Genomic DNA, 19,711 nt, shown 5'->3' with positions numbered 1-19,711 from the left:
AGTGGGATTGATTGTGACGTTATGACGATCCCACGGCTGAAAGGGTCGAGCATGTTTGGTGTTACGGGAATTCGAACCTGCAACCTTCAGATTACTAGTCGAGCGCTCTAACCACCTGGCCATGCCCAGGTCTGAAATGATTGATATAAAACTATAAATACTGAAGTAATAATAAGTGTATGGGTAAATGACAGACCTTTTTAATTAATAAAAAAAAATAAAACAAGTATTTTCATAACTTCCAAAATAGAGCGGATTTTTCTGACAGTAGTTTTTATTATTTTACGATATTAAACCTTCCATAGACTTTCGAGAAAAACTAACTCATCAAGATAGTAATTTCAACACATTGAAATGATGTTACATTAACACTTTCAGCGTAGAAGATTAATTACCATCAGTTTCTGTCTTACATTGAACTGGAACACAGGACTGATAAGTTTTAACACTGGTGAATAAATATCAGTTACTATAATAATGATCATTACAACCGATCTCTATCAAACATGTATAAACTTAAAGTTCAAAAATTAATACATAATTGGTAACTTATATAACTGTTGTTATGGTTGAACAGCAAAATGGAACAAACATTATTTCACTGTTACACAGATGCTTCTGTGACTGACTAATGGAAAGTGGACATATTTGTCAAACGTTGTCCATTTATTCCGAAATACAACTTAGAAAAGTTTCTCAAATAGAAGCAATACAACGCACAGAGGTGAAATTAACCCTTAATAATTTTGTTCATTTGGTTGAATACACAAGGAAGGGCCCCGCTGAGTTTCGTGTTTCGAACAGTTTTGTGGTGAAATCGATAAAGATTACACCGCAGACAACGACGGCAGTAAAGTTTGAGTAATAACATATTAGGTTATTTCCTCTGCGTTTGAAAATGCAACGGGAAACTTGTTGTAATTTTCATCCAAAATCACTAAAATAAATCGAACTATACAGTAAAAAGCACTTTGTCTTTCATGGGTCTGTAGTAACAGTTGAGAAGTAGTGCTTGTGTTTCTTCTAATCTATTGAACGTAGTTTCTTTAGCGGGAAATATCTGTCTATACTTCCACGGAATGTTCACTGAAGAAGTTAATAAAAATTTAAAACATGAAATAGTGTTAACACGTTCATCATACTGTGTTTAATTAGTTTCAGATATCCCACAGCTTCTATGCCCTAATCAGATTTTTCAGTATGCTGTTGACAGTGCCATCGTGACAACCTACTTGACGTGGTCACCTTAATTAAACAGTATTCTACAAACAGCAATTAATCACTTCCTTGTATGGTGCAGACACTGGTGGCGTACTATCAACACACACACAAAGTTTTTCTGTTAAGTCAAAGTTACTGCCCATCGTATCGTAACCCTGTTCCCTTTAAGGCTTAAGTATAATATTTGAATAACACTTTCTAATAGTTACATATTTAGGTGTCACCTTCCATAAGTGTCTCACATGGAAGGCCCACCTTGAAACGGTCAACTTTATGATCATACAAGTGTGGAACTGAAACCACTGAGAGTTTTGAATTCATGTCATTTACCCTACCTCTATGAGGCTTTCATTCGTCATTGCACTGCATTACCTATAGTCATATCTAATTGTTATTAACATCTTTTATTTTTCTACTAAAAACTTATGGTCCTAGAACAATGTGCCTTTCAGAGTTAAGCTGTTCAGTTGAACCCAAAAGATGCATCAATGTGCCTTTCAAAGTCTAGCTGTGGAGTCCAACCCAAAAGATACGTGATCGAACCATATTTCCCAGTATTCTTCCAGATTCACAATGCCGTCCTTGACAAAATGCTAAGCACCCCAGTTCATCTTCCACAAGAACTGCTTCTTCCTAAGGATGATCATGTTGAAAAATTGCCCCTGATGTTTAACCCTACCTGAAAACAGTTTTCTTTTCTCATATATAATTTTCCTTTATTACTGTTTAAATAAATTCACGATCACTCTACGGTTATCATTTCCTACCATAGTTTCCCTCTCGAAATCGTTTTAACTACTTTAATATATAACACTGCTCATCCATTATCCACAGCCACTGTGCTCTGATGTCTTATTTCATAGCCATAGAAATAAACGATTGATCTGAAACATTAATTTTACACACATCTGATTTTGAAACCAAAATGGAGAGACTAAAACAAATGTAAAAAGAAACAAAAAACATTCTCGATTAACACGATCGGTTTCATACATTTTCCAATATACCAGTTTCTTAATATTTCGAAAGACCATCAGTATCTATTTGTTTTCTGTTTCAGACAACGTTACTTGATTTGATCGAAATTTGGACGGAAAGAGTGTTTTCTGTCTTTTTATTTTATTCTGTGGTGCTCTACATCAGAGATTTTAAACTTGAGTCATTAAGATTGGTTCGAGAGTACTTCATGACACAGAAATATTATCTTTGAAACTTATTCTCTCACACCAGACGTTTACAGTACAAACAATTTGAATACTTCAAGAATCTGTCGTACAATTCAGAACAAACGTGACTGAAAGAACTGGACACGAGATCCGTAAAACTTTGTAAGATTGTCCTTATACAGAACTAATATTTGTTATATTTGTTTCTGAATTTCGCATAAAGCTACACGAGGCTAGCTGCGCTGGGTATCCCTAATTTAATAGTGTTAGACTAGAGGGAAGTCATCATCACCCACCGTCAACTCCTGGGCTACTCTTTTACCAATGAATAGTGGGATTGACCGTCACGTAGTAACGCCCCCACGGCTGAAAGAGACGAGCATATTTGGTGTGATTGGGATTCGAATTCGCAACTCTCAGATTGCGAATCGAGCGTCCTAATCACCTAGCCATGCCGGGCCAGTTGAGGTTGTAAGTTGTTTCTTACAACAATGAAGTATCGCATCTGAGGTCCCTCACGTGCTATTGTAGTACATCATTTTATTGTTTGGTATTAAGGGAATTCGAACCCACGATTCACAGATTGCGAGTCGTGCCATAACAACCTTGCTAGGCCGGGTCAATTAAATAGTTATTATTTACCGTATTTTGTTACGTTATTGTCTTATGCAGATTAGCAGAATCAATGTGATTTACAAGCTCATTGGAAATCAGGCATAGATTTGTTTTCTATTAAGCACAAAACTATACAAGGAGATACTTATGCCCACCACAAGTATCGAAACTCGGTTTTTAACGTTATGAAATTAAAGATCTACAGTTGAGCCACTGTGGGAGTTCTGTTTAAGTAAAAATCTTAATTTAATCAGAAACATAACAAATTTGTGGACAAGAATTTAAAACACAATTTAAAGTGTTTAAAGTTCTCTTTACGATCTTTTCGAGCACACACACACACACACAGCACTACATAATGAAAATGCACCCAATTATAATGTTAATGTCTTTTTTGAGGTTCACAGTTACAAAGTACAACGTAAATTTTGCAAAGTCCACAAACCTGTTGATTTGTTCATATACAGTCCTGTACAAAATTGTTAGAATAACAGAATATTTTGTCATTCTTTCCATTTTATGGGTTAATTCTTACCATGCTATTATAAAATGTAAATTTCAACACCATGGTAACTCTCCACTGATCCTTGTTGACAAGTGAATGAGCCAGGGTGAGAATGTTCATCATTCTTTAGAATTTTCATGTACTTTTACCAAGGGAATGTCTTAAGGGTTCTGTCTGAATGAACATACTGATTAAATTTAGAATCTTAAATAACTACCATGGTTTCCCACGCAGTGTGTTAACTATATAGAAACAAGCTAGCATGTGGTTCCAATATATGCTAGAATAAATCAATTTAAAAGTAATCCACAAACAATTCTTAATATAGTGTTAAACACTGTTTTTATTAAATTATGTTAGAGTTTGCATTAAGTTTTAAGTGATGTAGACTAGAAATGCTCCCTAAACAAGTTAACCCTGGATCGTGAGACAGAAAGGTAAATAGGAAAAAGACAGAACACCTAAGCTCAGTGATACTAATGTTACGTATCCTTGTTATGCAGTTTTTGGACAGAAGGAAGACTGTCACTGATCTCAAGCATGACATAAACAACCATGTACCAAAACAGCAGAAGTGTCCAGGTCTATAGCAATGAGAAAACTCAACAAGAATGGAAGATTTGGTCTTGTAACAGTTGGAAAAACCTTTACTTCGATCTCCAAATATTACCAAGAGACTGAAATCTACTAAAAGATACAATAACTGGACTGATGATGATTGGAAAAGGATGTTATGGACTGATGAGGCCAAGTTTGAAACATTTGGTTCAAATCTTAGGATGGAAGAAAGATGAAAGATACTTACTTGAATAAATAGTACCTACCATGAAGCACGAGGGAGACAGTTTGATGTTTCTGGAGTTTTCTTCTGGTGAAGCGACAAGAGATATTTACAGAATAGACGGTATAATGAAAGTACCATCAGATAGTGATCTATCACAGTATACCTAATGCTTTCCGTGTTATTGAAAAAGGATTCTACTACCAAGAGAATAATGACCCCAAACACTCATCCAACCTATGCAGAAATTACTTAGTTAAGAAAAAAGCTGCTGGAGTCATTCAAATAATGCAATGGTCTCCACAGAGCCTCAGTATTAACCAAGTTGAGCAGATCTTGAATTTAATAGATTAACAAATTGACAAACCAAAAGTTGGTTCCAAGGAAACTTATGGGATTATATTAGATACATTTGAATTAAACTTCCAAAGGACACTTTAAAGATGATGACCTAAGAAGGTCAAAACGTTGTTTTGTACTTTATTTTAATATCCATACCAGCCATATTGAGATTCAAGAGACAGTTTACTTAAATATGTTAGAATAATGCGTGAAAAACTGCCTGCGGTTATTAAAACAAAAGGGCCACATAAAATATTGACTGTTTGCTGAATTCAAGCACTTCGACTGAGTGTATGTTGTACTAATTATGAATACTAATAAAATTTTGATATTTCACCTGTGATGTACGTTCCATTGTTCTTTAAAAGTAGTCTGAAATCTAATGTTTGAATTTGTCCCAACACTTTTGTACAGTACTGTACGTACCCTTCATGTGGAAAATCTAAATTATTAAAATGTAACGTGTGAGCATGTATGGGAAAATTTTCAAATTTCATTAAACTATGCAAAAATGAAATCAGGAGTAAGAAAGTACAGATGACATCACCATAATTCGACTCAAAGCGTCCTTTGTACTAGAGATGTGTAATGGGTATCACGTGATGTAAAACAGGTTTAATCTAGAAGTGATTTAGGTGCTCCACGTGGCCAGATTTGTTCAAAACTGTACGTACCGTACGACCTACATGAATAGTCTATCTAGGTCACTTAACTGTTTTAATTATTTTAAAACACTGCCTTTTCATTATATAAACTTTTTGCATTCAAATACAAAATACCACACATAATAAAATGTTTTGTAAGCCAAGCATGAGTTTTCCTTCTAGCAATGGCTACAAATTAACTGTCAGTCATTTCCAATAAGTAAATACACATTATCTCTATATCAGTTAGCAAATGTTTGCTACTTAGCCTTTTTATATGCATATACATACATAAACCCTAGAATTATAGAGGTAGTCTGAACCACACAGAATTTTTTAATCCATTTTTAAAAGGTATTTATGCACCAAACTGCTTGTAGGGCCACGAATTTAATTGCAGAGTTCCGTAAAAACACGCGAGTTGCATACACACAAAATTAAATAAAAATACCAACAGTACTGCATCTAAAACCACTAATTATTGATCGAATCTCCAATTAATTTAATACAGAAAATAAATATTTGAATTGAAAGTTTTCATTTAACCTTTTCCGTTATTGTTGTAAAAACAAAAAAATATAAAAAACAATAATATGTAACGTGCAGCAACAGTCCTCAGGGAACGGCATAACAACAAGGTAGTAAATTTAGGGTTAATGATATTTGATGTCTATTTCTCATTGACTTCTTTACTGCCACCTACATAATCATAAAAATTACTTACGTTCTTCAATAAATTAATTTTATTGTACAGTTATTTTTAGACAATTCATACCTCCTACATGTATTAAATTAGAAAACATGATGAATTTTAAAAATAATAGTTAAATAGATAATTTAATTACTACACTAATCACAAGTGAGATACTCTCATCCAGAAATAACCCATTGATAACACTATTTCCTTTCTGACATAGTTTGAAAGAACATATGAGCAATCAGTAAGTTTTGCTAAACAATAACAGACCTATTCTAAACTATATATGTATACAGAAAAGACAAGATATAAAACGTAATATAACAATTATTACTTCAGTTGTATTTAACATTACATTAACCAGTAATACTTTTTAAATAAACAAAATAACTAACAGTTTATTTATTTTAGAAAAGGGCAGTGCAAAAAGCACACATCAGTAAACATATGAAATTAATATGGAGGAATTTTAATAACAAAATATAACAACTTTCTAAAAGTATATTAAATATTTGGAATACAAAAAATTGTATCAGGTACAGTAAATTTTTCAAATTCTCCGAAACTAATTTTTTTATTGAATACTTTGCTTTTTTACAACCAAACTACTTTGGTTATGAGAATGATCATTCTTTATTTTATATGATACTCTAAAATCAGAATAGGTTCTTAAAATTTTAGAGCATCTTTAACCAAGAATAAAATGATCACAGATAAAAGTACCAATGAGTTTTATTATGAATTGTCAAAAATGTTATTTTAGAAGATCCAGAGTTTCTACCATAACTATTAGAATGTTCACTGTTAAAATACTATCACACTTTTTACTACCATCTGGAATGATTATTGTCAAAGTTACACTAGGTACCAAGAATGAACTGATCAATACCAAAAGTTATGATGTTTATTTACCAATTATTGAAATTATTAATAATTGTAAAGTATCAAAAATATTTTATTCAATTTTTCCTGAAAACTAATTGTAGTACGAATTACAGAATTATATAGTCATCATAATTCCACATTGGAAGGAAAACCTGTCAAGATGGTTGTAGTAGTTTATGATCCTTTTTTGGTTGTAAACACTATGATTAGGATCAGTATAGTTAGAAGGATTATCCCAATGACAAACAGGATGATCTTCTTCTGCACATGGTCAATTAGAAATCATGTAAAGAAACAAATAACAAACAGAAATTAATACCAAAATAAAATAGAAAATAATGTAATAATGGATAAACGGAAAATGAAAAATTAAATAAATCTGTAAAATAAAAAATGAAATAAACCTATAGTTCTTGTAAACACTTGTTGATTACAACAGTAGTTTCGATTGATCTTGAAATTTAGTCAACTGTTACTGTGACTTGAGAGTAGATGTTATTTTGAAAACTATACAGTAAAACACAAAATTACTTTAACCTATATTCAAGTAGGAAAAACTAACTGTTTAAAACAAAACAGAAAAGAAAAAAAGATTTTAAACTGAAATGACGTATAGAATTAAACAATGTTACAATTAAAAATAATTAAACATAAAAGGGGCAAATACAACTTAGTCCCTGCTACTCAAATACAACTTAGTCCCTGCTGCTCAAATACAACTTTGTCCCTGCTGCTCAAATACAACTTTGTCCCTGCTGCTCAAATACAACTTTGTCCCTGCTGCTCAAATACAACTTAGTCCCTGCTGCTCAAATACAACTTAGTCCCTGCTGCTCAAATACAACTTAGTCCCTGCTGCTCAAATACAACTTAGTCCCTGCTGCTCAAATACAACTTAGTCCCTGCTGCCAAATACAACTTAGTCCCTGCTGCTCAAATACAACTTAGTCCCTGCTGCTCAAATACAACTTAGTCCCTGCTGCTCAAATACAACTTAGTCCCTGCTGCTCAAATACAACTTAGTCCCTGCTGCTCAAATACAACTTAGTCCCTGCTGCTCAAATACAACTTAGTCCCTGCTGCTCAAATACAACTTAGTCCCTGCTGCTCAAATACAACTTAGTCCCTGCTATTCAAATACAACTTAGTCCCTGCTATTCAAATACAACTTAGTCCCTGCTATTCAAATACAACTTAGTCCCTGCTATACAAATACAACTTAGTCCCTGCTATACAAATACAACTTAGTCCCTGCTATACAAATACAACTTAGTCCCTGCTATACAAATACAACTTAGTCCCTGCTGCTCAAATACAACTTAGTCCCTGCTGCTCAAATACAACTTAGTCCCTGCTACTCAAATACAACTTAGTCCCTGCTACTCAAATACAACTTAGTCCCTGCTATACAAATACAACTTAGTTCCTGCTATTCAAATACAACTTAGTTCCTGCTATTCAAATACAACTTAGTTCCTGCTATTCAAATACAACTTAGTTCCTGCTATTCAAATACAACTTAGTCCCTGCTATACAAATACAACTTAGTCCCTGCTATTCAAATACAACTTAGTCCCTGCTATTCAAATACAACTTAGTCCCTGCTATTCAAATACAACTTAGTCTGCTATACAACTGCTATAGAAATAATAAACTCTGTGAGGACAGTAACTATTACATTGCCACATCCTGCTAACAAAAAAATTTATTCCACACATCAGTTTACTTGTATTTTATTAACAGTTAATATATTTTCATATATTAAATGATTTTAGTAAATATTTTAAGCATGTCTGAAAGTAAAATGTGTATTTAAAAGTATTCATATAAAATAGATTTAGCAACCAGTTTACGACTCAGAGGATTTTCGGTGGATTGACTCCCATAAAAAGCTTTCAACTACTATCCTTTTTTAAATTCAAAACACAGTTTTGAGTCCTTTGCAACATGTGGAATCTGAATTGCATGACTGAGTTAGCACTAGTTTCCAGACTATGAGGGAATAAAACCAATACTCTAATCTCACATAAAACATAATAGTGGTTGCACAATACAAGATCTAGTTGCTCAGCTTTAACTTGCTGCTTCCTCTGCAGTGTTCAAGTTTTGTCAATTGACATAGCCAAGTAAGGCTAAACTCCTACTATTCTGTGTGTAGATTTTTAAGTTAACAGTTCTATCCCTTTATTAGAATATCTTCTGTGGTTATAACTTGAATACTGAAAACAGTAACACCTCTATGTAGCCCACCCACTTCCCCGAATTGTATCTTATCGACTCCTAAGATTGGTTTTAAGTGAACTAAATAAATTTGTTTAAATGCTAGCATTTATTTACAATTAAAGATTAGAACGTGGTGTTTCTAACTTAGATACAAATATGACATCAAAATCTTAGACTGGAAGTAATGAAAGTGCAAATGAAACCAACAGGTTTGAGTTCTCACAACCTCTACCAAACTTAAGGACATCTATCACCATTGCTATTGAAATTTACAGGCAACTGAGATATTTGTTTCACCAAATAAAACAAAAATTGATTAATCTGTAGCTTAATTCAGAATTATAGTACGAATTACTTCAATCGTAATATTTTTTTTTCAAAAGCTTGATCGTAATAAAAATAAAATATACAACTGACTACATTTTTATTGTACCAAAAATAATTTACTAGTTGCTCCAATCACCTTAAAATTAGGCCTCAGTCTGTGAATAAGCAAGTTCTATTTTATTTACTGGGTCGGAACATTATTTGTTCTTACTCCTATTTTAAACCAATCAGTAAATATAAGTTGAACACTGTTTGCAATTATTTTTACATCAATCTTTTGTACTAACCACGTCATCAAAGCTTTATTTGATCTACTAAAAGAAAACTGTTAGTGCGAACGAAAGATGATGCTAACCTAAAATGCTCTCCATTAACAGAATGTGACACTGTTGTTCATTCTGATTGGTTTAAGATTTTTAGTAAGGACCAATGCTCTTCATATGAGAAATTGCTGATGCTAATGAGTTGGAAGAGTTAAGAGAAACTACTTGTGTTACTGCAAAACTCAAACATATGTTTGTTCATTTGAAGCAACAGGTCTTTGAAAACTGCAAGATTAGAAACAGTCCTTTTAACGGCCCTCTTCAGTGCACTGAATATTTCTAATGATGTACATTCCTTTTAACGGTCCTCTTCAGTGCACTGGATATTTCTAATGACGTACATTTCTTTTAACGGTCCTCTTCAGTGCACTGGATATTTCTAATGACGTACATTTCTTTTTACTTCGGTTCAAAAGTTATTTACTTAATACTTAACAATTATTAGCGAATTTCTTGAGCACTAGAAACTCACTTGAAATAAAAATGTATCTCAGAACGGCTGATATGGGCATTAACACTTGTATTGGTAAGGAGAAAACAATGTTTCGACCTTCATAGGTCATCTTCAGGTTAAGATAAAGATGACCTAGGAAGGTAGAAACATTGTTCTCTCCTTACCAATACAAGTGTTAATACCCATATCAACCGTTCTGAGATACATTAATAGTGAATTTATAAATAAAATTTGTTAAACTGCTAAAGTACCACACTTAGTTGGATGAAAACATTAGAACACTATACAAATCTCCTCTTTGACGAAAACAGTTTACTGTATACTACAGATAGGCTAACAAAATCGCAGGCGAAAACAGAATACAAGGAGTACACTTGCCCTTCTGGCACGACGCTGATACTCCTGTGCTTGAACCAGCTGGGTGCGTGCTCCTTCAACGTGATCTCCACTCTGTTGGACTTGATATTCAATTCGGTCTACTAAATCACCCTAGATGGCGTGCGTGTGCAAGTTCAAGAGAAGCTCAAAATTTTATATATAAAAATCCGCATTAAAAAACTTCAGTGTAAGCGGTATTAATTCAAAATGATCTCAAACACAACATACAAAATAAATGTCACTCAAAGCTGCAATAAATTACGTTATGCACTTATCTCAATAGTGAGAATATAGCGCTCGAATTACTTAAATAGTAAAAACTATTTAGGTTTACATAAGTTGGAAGAAAGGATACGAATTTTATTCCAGTAATCCAAACGCTCACAACGTGTATTTATTACATGCAATGTTCACATTGAATATACAATATAAATTTAGAACATTTTGTTTTGTAACTAAACCAATTAAGTACGAAACTTCAGTCAAATCTTGGAACAAGATCAACGTTATTAAAAACTACATGAAAAATCAGTCAATCAATTATCGGGTTAGCAGTCCGTAATTTAGCAGTGTCAGACTAGAGGGAAGGCAGCTAGTCATCACCACCCACCACCAACTATGGGTTACTCTTTTACCAAAGAACAATAGGATTGATCGTAACATAACGCACCCAGGCTGAAAGGGCGAGCAAGTTTGGTACGACGGGGATTCGAACCCGCGACCCTCAGATTACGAGTCGAACACCTTAACCCACCTGGCCATGCCGAGCACAATTATCGGGTCGTGATGACCTGGGATGGTGAGGTTCAGGTTGACCTCTTCTTCTCTCCTTAGCTGTTGTTGTTCCTTGTTCTATGTTTGGGGTTTGCTTAGCTGTTTTGGATGTATATCAGTTTAATTATTAGGTTACATGCTTCTTTGTAAAGTTATGCTTGCTGTGTTCTGTGGTGTTTGTGGAAGTACAAGCACTCGTGTGATCTGTGGTAATAATGGTGTCAGATGTTCCGGAGATATTTAATGGCTACTGTCATCTTGATTCCAGTTCCGATATTATGTTAGGAATTCACTGAATGACTACTGTGGTACTGTCATCTTGATTCCAGTTACGGTACTATGTTAGGAATTCACTGAATGACTACTGTGGTACTGCCATCTTGATTCCAGTTCCGGTACTATGTTAGGAATTCACTGCTTAGGTTCGGAGATATTTAATGACTACTGTGGTACTGTCATCTTGATTCCAGTTCCGGTACTATGTTAGGAATTCACTGCTCAGGTTCGGAAATATTTTAATGACTACTGTGGTACTGCCATCTTGATTCCAGTTCTGGTACTATGTTAGGAATTCACTGAATGACTACTGTGGTACTGCCATCTTGATTCCAGTTCTGGTACTATGTTAGGAATTCACTGAATGACTACTGTGGTACTGCCATCTTGATTCCAGTTCCGGTACTATGTTAGGAATTCACTGCTCAGGTTCGGAGATATTTTAATGACTACTGTGGTACTGCCATCTTGATTCCAGTTCTGGTACTATGTTAGGAATTCACTGAATGACTACTGTGGTGCTGTCATCTTGATTCCAGTTCCGGTACTATGTTAGGAATTCACTGAATGACTACTGTGGTGCTGTCATCTTGATTCCAGTTCCGGTACTATGTTAGGAATTCACTGAATGACTACTGTGGTACTGCCATCTTGATTCCAGTTCCGGTACTATGTTAGGAATTCACTGCTCAGGTTCGGAGATATTTTAATGACTACTGTGGTACTGCCATCTTGATTCCAGTTCTGGTACTATGTTAGGAATTCACTGAATGACTACTGTGGTGTTGTCATCTTGATTCCAGTTCCGGTACTATGTTAGGAATTCATGTTTTATTCTTAACCAACTGTTTCATTTTGTTGTCTTTGAACATTTATGTGCTATGTGTTCTTGGCTTATTTGGGTGCGTATTTTTGTTGTCTGAGCAAATGCATATTTAGCAAATTGATGATTTGTAATGGCGGTCTCTTGAGGCTTGGCTGTTGGTAACAAAGATGTAATCAAATAACCGAGCCAATAAATAAATAAATAAAGTCAGTTTATTATATAAAACGCTGTCATAAAAGTAGTCTCGAAATTTTTACTATGATTTTATTATTGCATCTTTCTAAATACATCTGGATAGACCGAAACATACACGAAACACGAACACTGGATAGACCGAAACGTACTCAAAACACGAACACTGGATAGACCGAAACATACTCAAAACACGAACACTGGATAGACCGAAACATACTCAAAAACACGAAACAAGAACACTGGATAGACCAAAACATACACAAAACACGAAACAAGAACACTGGATAGACCGAAACATACACAAAACACGAAACAAAAACACTGGATAGACCGAAACATACACAAAACACGAAACAAGAACACGTTTAGGATAAACGTTTTAAGAGTAAATCACAGGATTGTCCTTTCCTCCATGTTCACCTGCACCCACTAAACAAGTTTATCGTCCACACAAGTACTGAGACATCTTGCTGGAAATAATATAAATATGTACAATTTTGTTTTAATGAATGTGTTTTCTTGTAATTTAACGTTAATACTGATGTTACATTTTAAAACATTTTTCATTCTTTTTAAAGAGGAAGTTTGATAAAATTACTCCAATAAAAAAAATTGTACGCGTGGAAAATTACGTATTGTCATTTTTTAAGTTCTACAGAAATCATAAGTATTCTATTTATTGGCTTTTTCACTAAACAGAATAATTTATATTGTATCTCCTTACATTTTTATGCGCTTACATAGACGTTTACGGAACCACATTATCAGGTTGTAGATGTACGTCATGAATCAGAAACATCCATTTATTCTTAACACTAAAACAAAAATGTTCATATCATGATACATACTGAGTTTAAGTTTCATTCTATTTAACCAGTTACGTTTAAACTTAAGTAAAAACTTCTTACATATTTTACTTCAAAGTCAGACAAGACTTCCTGCATCTATACAATCACGTTCTTTGATGGCTTTTTGCTTTACATTATCGACTAGTTTCCCAACACCGACAGCGCTCCTAGCGACTACTGCAGTAAAAACAATGTAATGAGTCAATATAATAAATATATTATACTGACTGCGTGTTCCTAGTATTAAGACAATCACTATGAAATTCTCATTAATTTGTAGCTGACATGAAATTGTCTGGAAAAATATTCTATAACATGAAATAAATAGAGTTGAATCTTATCAATATAATTTCTAACTCAATAAATTATTTACCAACACAATTTTAACGTTACAAAGGGTAGATGGCACTGTTGGCTACTCGTACGTAAAATGGTTGGTTGCAAAATTAAATGGCACAAGTTTCAGAAGGATAAAAAAACAGATACGTAGTTACTAGATTCATAAAATTCGAAGACATTCTGAAAGAAACTTTCTTATTAGAAACAACATAAAAATATGATTTATAAACTTTACAGTAGTCGCACTTGTCTCTACTACATCATTTTTAGATCCTCACGGTACTGTTATGTTTATCTCTGTACACAAGGCTTACATTTTTATAACAGTTTTACGGTTACATCGGTAATTACGTTTCATCTTAGCTCAATACCATTGGTGAAGTGCAGTTATCACAAAGCATACAAGTAATCAGTTATACAACGTCACTACAATGATCTGATTATAGAGCTAATCAAGTGAGATATGGAGTTTTTCCTCTCCCGGTCAGAGAAAAAAAAAAGTTTAATTTTCTTTAACACTCCTACGAAAAGACGTTTCTAGTCCTGATTTCTCCAAGCCCGTTCCCCTGGCTGTGGTTTCGCTAGATAGTAGATAGGGACAGTGGGAATCTCGTTAATCCATTCATTAATGGATTTAAATGGCAATTTCATTTAAATACAAAATTATTAGCCTAATATTAATAACCTTTCAAGTTGCTCTGGGGCTTATTAGGCCCCACTTTTCGTAGGAGTGTTAACTTGGTTCTGAATTTCTATCCTAGGTTGATATAATTTCATATTCAATAGTCAAGAACTACTCAGTGTGAATTTTACTAGATTCGTATAGTTCACTCGCATACCAACAAAAGTAATCGAGTTAAAAAAGGCTAGGGCGGACATCACAAAATAAAATAACTGATTGTAAGTAGAAAATAAGAATTACATATAGAAATATGTTTCTGAAAAGTAAACATTTCTACTCAAAACGTAAATGTATAACCTATTAGAACGTGAGAGAGCTGCCCATAGATATATTTATCGCTTTTAAAAATGTGCAGCGAATCTTTTTAAATCGATGATTCAGTTTATTATTAAATCACATTTCAGAGAACATTTATAAAAACCTTAACAGTCTCTTCTTAACTAGAAAAGATAATTATGGAAACACGAAGGGGGCCGTAGGAGGCAAAAATTACAGGTCTAGTACATTTCTATGGCGCAAAACTAAACTTCACAAGAGTTGTTACGTGTTAACAGCTAACACTGTGACTGGTTGTAATCCACATTAAAGTCAATGTACAAAATTTGCAGTAAAATATCGTAGGAGCGTCAGTAGAAATTTGGGTCTGGTTCTCAGGTAAGGCGTCTTTAATCTGAGGGTATATGACTGCTGACAGTTCCGGGTATATTGTGATTAATCACGTTGGTCTCTCAGGAACACGGTTCATGGAGTGATGAATAATGTTCAAGCAAAATAATCGCAACTACACAGTGGCTGTGGTGTAAGAATATTAAGACGTTAAGAAAAACTGATGAAGTAGTCACTAAGATGGCTTGTCTTGCACCAAGTTCCAATATAAACAATCCTGAGGCATTGTTCTTCTATGCTTTAATAGTAAAAGTGTTAACACCCATTTCCAGCTGTTCTGAGATACATTTTTATTTCAAGTTGGTTTCTCATCATCAACAATTCTGAGACACGTATATAAACTGGAAAGGTTCAAACATGACCAAAGTTTCCATGGAGTAATTCAGGACATTTCCATAACCTTACTTTGATAAACTGTTTTGCTAGCAAGAAACCAAGGTTTAATTATCTGTGTAAATCAAAGGGGTCAAATATAATACAAGTGTGTTGTACAACTCACTAAATCTTCTGCAACATTAATAAATTCAATAACTAGTTATCATAACTCACTAGTTCTGACTCCTGTTTGTGTACCACTTATATTTCCATAATTATTTCCATTGCTGTGTGTATCTATTTTAATATAAGAACAAGTTTCTGCTCTCCAATGAATATTTATATTACCCTGTTTGTTCGAAAGATTGCACACACTATTTTAATAGAAAAAAGTATATCTTTTTCTCGTTTTGTTTAATTCTACGATATTTGAGTCAAAATACAACAAGCTTACCTCTTTTATACCATCATACGTGACTTCAGCCCCTAGTAATGTCACACGTGACTGCCTCAATCCCTAGTCATTAGAGGTGATGACCAAACTTCCCAATTTTATCAGAAGTGAGTATCAAACTTTTTCATCTCAGAGATGATTAACAAAATTCCTAATTATACAAGAGATGGAGTAATTACTTAACTTCCAAGCAAGCTCATTTGTTCCCAAGTTATTCACTATAATTAGTTGTGCTAATTTACCCAAGTGGGTAAGCAAGGAGGTGAGTTAGAATCTACTAAACTGAACCTGTGTATAAAACATTAAAAAAATACAACTGCCCCAGATACAACCAAAAAGTACAACTTTTAAAGAAAATTTGAAACATTTTCTGATAAATATTGTGTATTGGCTTCCAGTATGGTTTTACTACCAATGATAGATGTTATGTATTGGCTTCCAGGAGGTTTTACTACCAATGATAGATATTATGTATTGACTTCCAGTATGGTTTTACTACCAATGATAGATGTTATGTATTGACGTCCAGTATGGTTTTACTACCAATGATAGATGTTGTGTATTGACGTCCAGTATGGTTTTACTACCAATGATAGATGTTATGTATTGACGTCCAGTATGGTTTTACTACCAATGATAGATGTTGTGTATTGACGTCCAGTATGGTTTTACTACCAATGATAGATGTTGTGTATTGACTTCCAGTATGGTTTTACTACCAATGATAGATGTTGTGTATTGACTTCCAGTATGGTTTTACTACCAATGATAGATGTTGTGTATTGACTTCCAGTATGGTTTTACTACCAATGATAGATGTTGTGTATTGACTTCCAGTATGGTTTTACTACCAATGATAGATGTTGTGTATTGACTTCCAGTATGGTTTTACTACCAATGATAGATGTTGTGTATTGACGTCCAGTATGGTTTTACTACCAATGATAGATGTTGTGTATTGACGTCCAGTATGGTTGTACTACCAATAATAGATGTTGTGTATTGACTTCCAGTATGGTTTTACTACCAATGATAGATGTTGTGTATTGACTTCCAGTATGGTTTTACTACCAATGATAGATGTTATGTATTAACTTCCAGTATGGTTTTACTACCAATGATAGATGTTATGTATTGACTTCCAGTATGGTTGTACTACCAATAATAGATGTTGTGTATTGACTTTCAGTATGGTTTTACTACCAATGATAGATGTTGTGTATTGACGTCCAGTATGGTTTTACTACCAATGATAGATGTTGTGTATTGACGTCCAGTATGGTTTTACTACCAATGATAGATGTTGTGTATTGACTTCCAGTATGGTTTTACTACCAATGATAGATGTTGTGTATTGACTTCCAGTATGGTTTTACTACCAATGATAGATGTTGTGTATTGACTTCCAGTATGGTTTTACTACCAATGATAGATGTTGTGTATTGACTTCCAGTATGGTTTTACTACCAATGATAGATGTTGTGTATTGACTTCCAGTATGGTTGTACTACCAATGATAGATGTTGTGTATTGACTTCCAGTATGGTTTTACTACCAATGATAGATGTTGTGTATTGACTTCCAGTATGGTTTTACTACCAATGATAGATGTTATGTATTGACTTCCAGTATGGTTTTACTACCAATGATAGATGTTGTGTATTGACGTCCAGTATGGTTTTACTACCAATGATAGATATTATGTATTGACTTCCAGTATGGTTTTACTACCAATGATAGATGTGTATTGACTTCCAGTATGGTTGTACTACCAATGATAGATGTTGTGTATTGACTTCCAGTATGTTTGTACTACCAATGATAGATGTTGTGTATTGACGTCCAGTATGGTTTTACTACCAATGATAGATGTTATGTATTAACTTCCAGTATGGTTTTACTACCAATGACAAATGTTGTGTATTGACTTCCAGTATGGTTTTACTACCAATGATAGATGTTGTGTATTGACGTCCAGTATGGTTTTACTACCAATGATAGATGTTGTGTATTGACGTCCAGTATGGTTTTACTACCAATGATAGATGTTGTGTATTGACGTCCAGTATGGTTTTACTACCAATGATAGATGTTGTGTATTGACGTCCAGTATGGTTTTACTACCAATGATAGATGTTGTGTATTGACTTCCAGTATGGTTTTACTACCAATGATAGATGTTGTGTATTGATGTCCAGTATGGTTGTACTACCAATGATAGATGTTGTGTATTGACTTCCAGTATGGTTTTACTACCAATGATAGATGTTGTGTATTGACTTCCAGTATGGTTTTACTACCAATGATAGATGTTGTGTATTGACGTCCAGTATGGTTTTACTACCAATGATAGATGTTATGTATTGACGTCCAGTATGGTTTTACTACCAATGATAGATGTTGTGTATTGACTTCCAGTATGGTTTTACTACCAATGATAGATGTTATGTATTGACGTCCAGTATGGTTTTACTACCAATGATAGATGTTGTGTATTGACTTCCAGTATGGTTGTACTACCAATGATAGATGTTGTGTATTGAATTCCAGTATGGTTGTACTACCAATGATAGATGTTGTGTATTGACTTCCAGTATGGTTTTACTACCAATGATAGATGTTATGTATTGACTTCCAGTATGGTTTTACTACCAATGATAGATGTTATGTATTGACTTCCAGTATGGTTTTACTACCAATGATAGATGTGTATTGACTTCCAGTATGGTTGTACTACCAATGATAGATGTTGTGTATTGACTTCTAGTATGGTTTTACTACCAATGATAGATGTTATGATTTGACTTACAGTATGGTTTTACTACCAATGATAGATGTTATGTATTGACTTCCAGTATGGTTTTACTACCAATGATAGATGTTGTGTATTGACGTCCAGTATGGTTTTACTACCAATGATAGATGTTGTGTATTGACTTCCAGTATGGTTTTACTACCAATGATAGATGTTGTGTATTGACGTCCAGTATGGTTTTACTACCAATGATAGATGTTATGTATTGACGTCCAGTATGGTTTTACTACCAATGATAGATGTTATGTATTGACTTCCAGTATGGTTTTACTACCAATGATAGATGTTATGTATTGACTTCCAGTATGGTTTTACTACCAATGATAGATGTTATGTATTGACATCCAGTATGGTTTTACTACCAATGATAGATGTGTATTGACTTCCAGTATGGTTGTACTACCAATGATAGATGTTATGTATTGATGTCCAGTATGGTTTTACTACCAATGATAGATGTTATGTATTGACTTCCAGTATGGTTTTACTACCAATGATAGATGTTATGTATTGACTTCCAGTATGGTTTTACTACCAATGATAGATGTTATGTATTGACGTCCAGTATGGTTTTACTACCAATGATAGATGTTGTGTATTGACTTCCAGTATGGTTTTACTACCAATGATAGATGTTATGTATTGACGTCCAGTATGGTTTTACTACCAATGATAGATGTTGTGTATTGACTTCCAGTATGGTTTTACTACCAATGATAGATGTTGTGTATTGACTTCCAGTATGGTTTTACTACCAATGAAAGATGTTATGTATTGACTTCCAGTATGGTTTTACTACCAATGATAGATGTTATGTATTGACTTCCAGTATGGTTTTACTACCAATGATAGATGTTATGTATTGACTTCCAGTATGGTTTTACTACCAATGATAGATGTTATGTATTGACTTCCAGTATGGTTTTACTACCAATGATAGATGTTGTGTATTGACGTCCA

The 19,711-nt window shown here is 33.8% G+C and overlaps 1 protein-coding gene across 7 annotated transcripts in view; it reads right to left on the bottom strand.

Annotated features, from left to right (window-relative positions):
- The window catches only part of LOC143256281 (syntaxin-like), a 154,912-nt gene that overhangs the window by 7,740 nt on the left and 127,461 nt on the right, over positions 1 to 19,711 (bottom strand). The window contains exons 10-13 of one of the 7 annotated variants that reach the window (XR_013031225.1): positions 14,134 to 16,087; positions 13,541 to 13,657; positions 10,562 to 10,672; positions 5,822 to 7,117 (exon numbers count right to left, since the gene is read on the bottom strand). The exons of 2 other annotated variants lie outside the window; for them this stretch is intronic. Coding sequence is in view for 3 of the 5 variants with exons in the window: in XM_076513321.1 (XP_076369436.1) it covers positions 7,031 to 7,117; positions 10,562 to 10,672 (198 nt within the window). In the remaining 2 variants the exon portion in view is untranslated. Of the gene's footprint in view, positions 1 to 5,821; positions 7,118 to 10,561; positions 10,673 to 13,540; positions 13,658 to 14,133; positions 16,088 to 19,711 lie in introns of those variants that run through there. 4 more of the 7 variants (XR_013031226.1, XM_076513321.1, XM_076513322.1 and 1 more) reach the window with 4 other exon arrangements.

This window comes from Tachypleus tridentatus, chromosome 7 (assembly GCF_004210375.1).
Source record: "Tachypleus tridentatus isolate NWPU-2018 chromosome 7, ASM421037v1, whole genome shotgun sequence".
Classification (NCBI taxonomy): domain Eukaryota; kingdom Metazoa; phylum Arthropoda; class Merostomata; order Xiphosura; family Limulidae; genus Tachypleus; species Tachypleus tridentatus.
Note: the sequence above shows the minus strand (reverse complement) of the source record. Positions and strands in the feature narration are given on the sequence as shown.